This window comes from Cupressus sempervirens, chromosome 6, assembly GCF_028749045.1.
Source record: "Cupressus sempervirens isolate cs-2001-9-10 chromosome 6, ASM2874904v1, whole genome shotgun sequence".
NCBI lineage: Eukaryota > Viridiplantae > Streptophyta > Pinopsida > Cupressales > Cupressaceae > Cupressus > Cupressus sempervirens.
In genome coordinates this window covers 648,452,051-648,459,714 of record NC_143123.1, presented here as the reverse complement: position 1 = coordinate 648,459,714, position 7,664 = coordinate 648,452,051, and the positions used below count along the sequence as shown (strand labels likewise).

Here is a 7,664-nt window from a genome sequence, read left to right as displayed (position 1 = left end):
AAAGAAAGTGTTTTGACACTATTTAGAGTGCCATTATGGAGGCCATGATTGCTCACTTTTCTTGGTGACTAGTTTTTCAAGGTCTTCTCCTTAGGCCTTAACTCAAGAATATTGGGGTTCTAGATTCTTAGTGTCCTTTTTGTAGGTAGCTAGAGACATTTTTGCATAATTTTTGGTTATGTAGATGTACTCAAAACTATTGGCACTAAATTCATGATTTCTTTAAGTTGTTTCATCCTAAACCTTTTTCCTGGCATATGGTTATTTTGGGTGACTCCTCCAGGTTCCCTAGAAAGTTTACCCAAATCTATCATACTTTCAGGATGGAGTTTTTTTAACTTTGTGGAAAGATAGGAATGTTGTTCTTTTCACTCACAATTTTCTTGACATAAATGTTGCTATGTACACTAAAGCATGCATTTGTAACAATGTAATGATGCAGATTCAAGTAAAAGCCAATAAGGTAGCTCTAGAGGTGGCCCATCTTCAAGAGCTACTAAATCATTGGGGTAATGCTCCTTGTACAGTTGCTAGAGTGCCTCCTAATGTTTCGACTAATACTACTCCACCTAGGGGCCACCGTTGAAGGTGCGACTCTTTTGGCTGCCACTCACACATACAATGCTCTTAGGCTTCCCGCCACCACTCTCCTAGTGGTGGCGATGGTGGTTGGCATTGTCACTCAAATTTCCTACCCCGTGGTATCATAGGTTGGTCCTCGGGCCTAGTTGCTCCCCCTCCTAGTGCTCGATGTGTTGTTTTGGTAAATGGCCCCTTTGCCTAGAGTTGGCTATTTCACATTCGCAGACTGATACCAAAGATGAAGACCAGGCCCACGATGATGCTACTGATGGTTGGACTATTCCCAACTTTCCTACTAATCCCAGGGATTACTAGGCATTTCATGATCAGAAGGAATCACCCCCATAGCTGGCACTTCATTGGCAGCTTGAGGGTTGTTTCTTATAATTTATTTTTGACGAATAGTTGTTGATTCTAGCTATGGCTGTGTGAACTTTCACAGGGTGATCATGTATCCCCCAACCCCTTTTTTGTGAATTGTAACTAAGTATATTATTTATTAATAGAAAAGGACTATTAATCAAAAAGAAAAATTCAAAACATGAGGATGGTAAGAATTATTATTTTATATGTTCAATATTGGAAATAAAAAATGATACAATGGTTTAGCTATGAATTGTAATGGATGTAAGTTGATGAAGATTTGGGGAGAATATGTCAGTTTAAAACAAAGAGTGAATATTTATTATGTAATTATTAATATTCAAATAGCCTTTTGAAGTATGATTCCCAGAGGCTTGGATAATTATTAGGGAAAGGCAAGGATGAAAGTACACATATGGCTCTCTACCTCCAATGGGATAGATTTTTAAAAGACGTTTCTTGTAATTATTATTCTAGTTTGTCTTTTAAATTTCTTGTGAAGCAACTTGAGCTCATTTTTTCCTAAGGATATTGAGAAATAACTAGGGTATTTGTAAGTTTAGCAATCTAGAAGTTTTAGAGAACTCTTAGCATGGCTCAAAAATTTTGGGGGGGATATGGGTTGTATTAAGCCCTTTCTTTAGGATTGAATATTATGCCAAGAAATTATGTGCTTTGATGGCTTTGAGTGAGTATGGCCTTGTTTTGTTCATGAAAGCTATAGAAGGGTATGATGACAATATTTTGGCTCAATTGTGAACACTTGAGTGGATATGAGAGTTAGAGTTACCATTAGTAATATTTATTTTCATGTGAATGAAAAGATAATTGTCATCACCACTAGTATCTTTATGGACATGTGGAAATGGAAAAAGGATATGAAGACAAGATCACCATGAATAGATCTTTCAACAAGAACGAGCAATTGGTGAGTTTTCGTGGTGGTTTCTACAAAGAAAGTCACCCTTCCCCATGGAATGAGGTATGCATTTTCCTCATGAAGTATCTTTCTTAGAGGGTAGGTTTTGGGTCTGCTATTTTTATCATTTCCCCTTGTTGAATCACTTCAGGCACCACGATAAAATTTCTATTTTTTTTTCCTTTTGCATGGTCTTGAATCCACTATAGACAATGTTAGGGATAGGAAATAATAGACTATTGTGTACCAAGGTTTAATTCTTTGGCTTTATAATCATCTACAATTATAATCAGAATCCTCGCTCTATCACTAACAATTTGGGCCTGCCTTTTCCACCTGGTAGTTCTATAGGTTTTTCTACATCTCCCACACCAAAGCCCTTCCCAGTGTCAACACCCTTGGGAAATTCCATAAAGAATGGAACCCCAAAAAATCTGAAAGTCAAAAAAGAAAGAGGAAATTAAACTAATAGATTTAGAAGAAGAGAATGAGAGAAGTTGAAGGAGGACATGGAGACTTACTAAATATAGGGCTAGAATGAAAAAAACCTATAGGGACTAGGAGAATAATGAGGAAACATAGTCTAAAACTAGTGAGAGAAGATAAAAAATAAAAATAAAGAATCACGAAGGATGAAGAAATAGAGGGGACAGGAACTAAAGAAACTAGTTTGGTGTTAGAGTAGATTAGAACAAAGTAAAAGAAGGAATTTTTTAGCCAGGACATAACCCATGTGTTGGCTAGCTTCACAATGAACATAATAGATTTGTAGGTTAAGGTTAAATGGTTGGACATAGTAACTATGTTGGCTGCCAAGAGCTATTTGGCAATGTTAAGGACATTTAAGTCTAGGATTTGGTGGCTTTCAAGGAACATTTTGAAGAATTGGATGAGATTTTTACACCTCTATACAAATTCTCTATCAAGATCACTCATCCTCTTGACATCACTCTTCTATTGTTACAACATGAGAGTTAGGTGAACAACCTTGGGGTAGAGGACTCTGCTAGGCTTTAGGCTTCTTGGTAGATGACTAGGCCAAACTACTATTGGCTAAGAAAGGGAAGGAGAAGGCCAATGTTCAGGCCTAGTATTTGTTTTATTTTCTCATGAAATTCTTTTAGTAGTTATGTCCAGCTTTTACCTTTAATTTGTGGTCATTGGGCTTTAATGACTGTTTATTTTTAAGTTTTAAACTCTATGGTAGATATATTGGTAGATATGTAGTTAGAATTTTTTTTTTAAGATGAAATATTTTATGGAGTTTAATAGATACTATCTTGGTTATGTGATGATTTTTTCTCCACTAGTGGTTTTGGTATTTCTACTAGTGGTAATATGAATATGTATGTTTGTAGATGGGTTGGGTGTACTAGTAGGGATACTATTTTTTTTTATGTTATTGGTACGATAGGTTGTTGGTAATGGTTTAACCATGGTTATGTACCTAGGGCCAGTCCCTTTGTTTTGGCTGCTATTAATATTTTTTTATTTTTTTAAAATTCTTTTTAATACACTTATTTATGTCTATCTTTGGAATATTTGTATTATCTTATTTGTACCTTTTATAAATATTAACTTAGTATAGTATTCTCATTAGATAATATGTACTATGTATTTAGGGTTGGTGTAATGGTAATTTAAAGGTAGCATATAGGATTGGTTATAAAGTAAGGCTTCAATGCTAAATTGAAGCTTAGGTCAATTTTAGGTTTAGTAACAAGATTATATGTATTGTTAACATTCATGTATAGGATTATCATTTTGGTATAAAGTGTAGGGTTAGGGCTATACGTAAACTAGTGTTGAAGATATTTTAAAGTTGGGATTTAGTTAATAGTAGGATTAGGGTTGAAATTTATTTTTAAAAATTAAGTATTTCATAATAAGGTTAGGTTGCAATTAAGGTTACAGTTGTATCTACAATAGGTATGATCATTATCTTGACCTTAATCCTAAGTCTAATCTTAACTCTCAAAATTAATTCTGTTTCAAATCCTAACACTAACCATCATTCAATCCTAACAAAAATTTGAGCTTACTCTTAACCAAGTCTCTTACTCTAACTCTAGTCTTAGTTTTAATTTTAAAATTCTAACACAAACCCTAATCTTCACCTTAGCATTAACCCAATTCTAATTAATTGATAATCTTAACACAAAACCTAACTCTAATTAGATGATAATTCTAAACATAATAAATTAGATAATGATCTTTACACTAAACATCATTCAATCAGAACAAAAACTTCAAGTTACTCTTAACTAAGTCTCTTACTCTAAGTCTAATTTTAATTTTAATTTTGAAGTTCAAACCGAAACCCTAATCTTCATCTTAATCTTAAGACTAAATCTAACTCTAATTAGACGATAATTCTAAACATAATAAATTAGATACATCAATAATCCTTTATATAATGATTTGAGAAGACTTATGAGAATTAATTCAAATATTGATTTATATTTTTTATGCTAAACTAATGTCTTATGAGAATACCGCAAACTAATGTCACTATATTTTTAATTTAAATTCTCCCATATATTAGTTTAGGGCCCCTTTGGCTACGGGAATAGGAATAGCTATTCTGGAATACTTATTCTAGAATAGAAAATGGGGCTACATTTTCCTGTTATCTATTTGGTTCAGCCAAAATTTGATGGGGAATTCGCGGACCCCAAAATTTATGTTTTCTAAAATAAATAACACTGAAATAGGAATATGTATTCCAATAACACCTATTTGGGTGGAATTGCAAAACCTCATTTTTGGACCAAAATTGGAATAGGTATTCCTATTTCACTTCATATTCCAATTCTGATTTGATGCATCCAAACAAAAAATTCAAAATGTTAAGAATTTACATATATATTCCCGTTGCCAAACGGGCCCTAAGGAATATGGCACTTCTTTTTGTTACTAGTCAGTAGGAAAAATTGAATATATTTTCCACTGGATAGACATGCCTGCAAAATCGGTACCTGAGAAAATGATTTTGTGAAAAGCTTATATGTCCCTGCCAATGCTTCCACGATAAAAACACAGACCGCATAGATTTGAATGTCTGCTTTCTTTTTGGCGGATGGGCTTGGCTATACCCTACAAATAAATAAGAAGGGTAGGGTTGAGTATATCTAACTTCGCCTCACAAAGCCCTCGATCATTGAACAACTGGCTTGACCTTCGGGTTACCATCCTTTCCATATGATTTCCTTGAGCTTGAAATCCCTATAAATAGCTGCTGAGAAGCCCAGATAGGTATTCACTTGTGTCATTCGTTTTGATCGTATTCATTGATAGTTTGAGAATGACGAATGCGAATGGTGTGAGCGATGTGACTGTGCACGCAGTGTTGGTGCCATTTCCTGCGCAGGGCCACGTAAACGCGTTCATTCATCTCGCCGATCTTTTGGCCGCGCGGGGTGTTTTCATCACTTTTGTCAACACGGAATGGACTGCGAAGCTCATGTTCGAGAGTGCAAAGCAAAAGTCCCAACAGCTGCTCAACTCCAGATCCAAACCCAATTTTCGGTTTTTGTCATTCCCGGACGGTTTGCCAGCGGAGCACGGTCGCACTTCCCAACTGGGCGAGCTCTTTGCAAAGCTGGCGAAGCAGGGAGACGCCTTGGAAGCCGTCCTTCGCGCCGAGAGTGGGAATGGGGTCCCTCCCGTCACGTGCATCGTAGGCGACTCTTGCATGTCCTGCACCGTCTCAGTCGCCGCCAACATGGGAGTGCCAAGAGTCGTCTTCTGGCCGATCTGTGCCGCCTCCTCCGTTTCTCAGAAATTTGCTACTTCTCTCCTTTCCCAGGGCCACATTCCTGTCAAAGGTATTCTTCTACTCAACTACTTACAATATTACCTTGAAAATTCTTCTTTTGCTGCAGTCTGAGTATTGACTTGGTTGTGTTACAGTGAGCGATTTAGGGAATCATCCGGAGAAAATGATCACTTCTCTGCCGGGGAACATACCACCTCTATTCCCTAGCGACCTGATGTCGTTCTACCGCGAGCAGTTAACGTCAGATGTCATCTACGAAGCGGTGCTGTTTGAGTCCCGAATGTCCAACACGGGGGACTACGTGCTCGTCAATACCTTCGACGAGTTGGAAGGAAGAGAGGCGGCGGCGGCGCTTTCCATCAACGGGTGTCCATCTCTGGCAATCGGCCCTGTCTTTCTCCCCAACTTTTTGAGAGGGGAGAAGTCAGCGCAGAGAAACATGTCAATGTGGGAGGAAGACGATGGATGTTTGCAGTGGCTCGACAAACAGCGCCCGCAATCTGTGTTGTATGTCTCGTTCGGCAGCTTGGCCCTCAAATCGCAAGAGCAGTTGGACGAACTGGCGCTGGGTCTGCAGGAGAGCGGTTATGCGTTTTTGTGGGTTCTTCGCGCCGACATTGCTCAGGGGCAGTCTGCTGTTCTGCCAGAGGGATTCGAAGGGCGAACCAAAGATCGGGCGTTGATTGTGAAATGGGCGCCGCAAGTGAAGGTGCTTGCGCATCCGTCGGTTGGAGGGTTTCTGACTCACAGCGGGTGGAATTCGACGGGGGAGAGCATAAGCATGGGAGTGCCCATGATTGGCTGGCCTTACTTCGGCGATCAGTTCCTCAATTGCAGATTCGCTAAAGAAGTATGGAAGGTCGGCTTGGATTTTGATGGCGTGGACGTTGACGATGGGAGGGTGGTGAGAAGAGAAGAGATAAAGAGTGCAGTTGTGAGGGTGATGGAGAGCGAGGAGCTGCGGGAGAAATCTCAACAGCTGAAAGAGGTGGCACGAAAAGCAATAATGGCGGGTGGTTCTTCTTTCGACAACATAACGACCTTCATCAGCGATATGGCACTCAAACATGCCAAATCAGAGTCACAGTTGTCTTCCGGGAACTGCGAGGAAATAAGTGAGAAAGATGAGAATGTGCACGAGAATTCTCTCCTCTGATTCGCTATTATGTGGCGAATGTTATTTGTTTGTCAGGATTTGTTTGAACCAGGTTGCTTTTGCATCGATAAAGTTCCTATTGATTAGAGTGGTTCGCAGACAACGGACTATTCCGACCGCTTCTTCTGCACCGCTTGCTTGTTGCACCCACAAAGTGTACTGTGTTCTGTTCTTTGTGCTTTAGTCTTTTGCTTGCCAACTTTACGTAGTTCTGAGTTTTAAAGTGCTTTACAATATTAGCACCACCAAGATGTAAGGGTTATGCTGCAGCCTACAAGATTTCATACAATTAATCCATATCATTGTCTTAAAATTAGCACTTGAACCTCCATAGAATCAAGAGTGACGCCAATTTCTAATACCACAGTCTTGATTTTGATTATTCATTTTTATTTACTTATAATCTACAATTTCATAGATGGGACATTTTGTTTTGTTCTCTTCTGTTCACTTTTAATTTACAATTTCTTAGAACTCAACTACTTTGAATATTTTTTGGAACTTACTTTAAGTTTAATTTGTTCCAAAACTATCTTCTACTTTTCATCCTCATCTAGAGGTGTCAGTCATTCAACCAAGCTGTCATTGAACTCCTCCTAACCTTGTCAATTATTAGGGATAAACCTTACTTCCGATAATTTTTAATTAGTAAATAATTTAGTTAGAGGGGAGAGAGATTTCTCCAATGGAAAAAAAGGATTCCTTGAAAATTGGTTTAGAATTTTGTGACTTGGATGTATGTGCTTCTATCTTCACTTGTCAACCCAATTTTTTCACTACTACGATGATTCATTCCAACAAAAATTTCTTCTAAATCATGATTACAAGTAAACCAAATGGGCTGTATAGAGGTGCTTGCAACATGG

The 7,664-nt window shown here is 38.1% G+C and overlaps 1 protein-coding gene across 1 annotated transcript; it reads left to right on the top strand.

Moving 5' to 3' along the window:
* Positions 1-5,168: 5,168 nt before the first annotated feature.
* Positions 5,169-6,828, top strand: LOC149553877 (linamarin synthase 2-like). The gene is made up of 2 exons (XM_089789957.1): positions 5,169-5,691; positions 5,777-6,828. Exons 1-2 carry the CDS (start codon positions 5,169-5,171, stop codon positions 6,796-6,798), a joined length of 1,545 nt encoding a protein of 514 aa, XP_089646083.1. The 3' UTR covers positions 6,799-6,828.
* Positions 6,829-7,664: the final 836 nt, after the last annotated feature.

What these genes read in the sequence shown, in the direction of transcription:
- LOC149553877 (XM_089789957.1), top strand. Translation starts at nt 5,169, where the DNA reads ATGACGAATGCGAATGGTGTGAGCGATGTGACTGTGCACGCAGTGTTG. An exon ending in GGGCCACATTCCTGTCAAAG is followed by an intron (nt 5,692 to 5,776) that starts GTATTCTTCTAC and finishes GTTGTGTTACAG; the next exon opens with TGAGCGATTTAGGGAATCAT.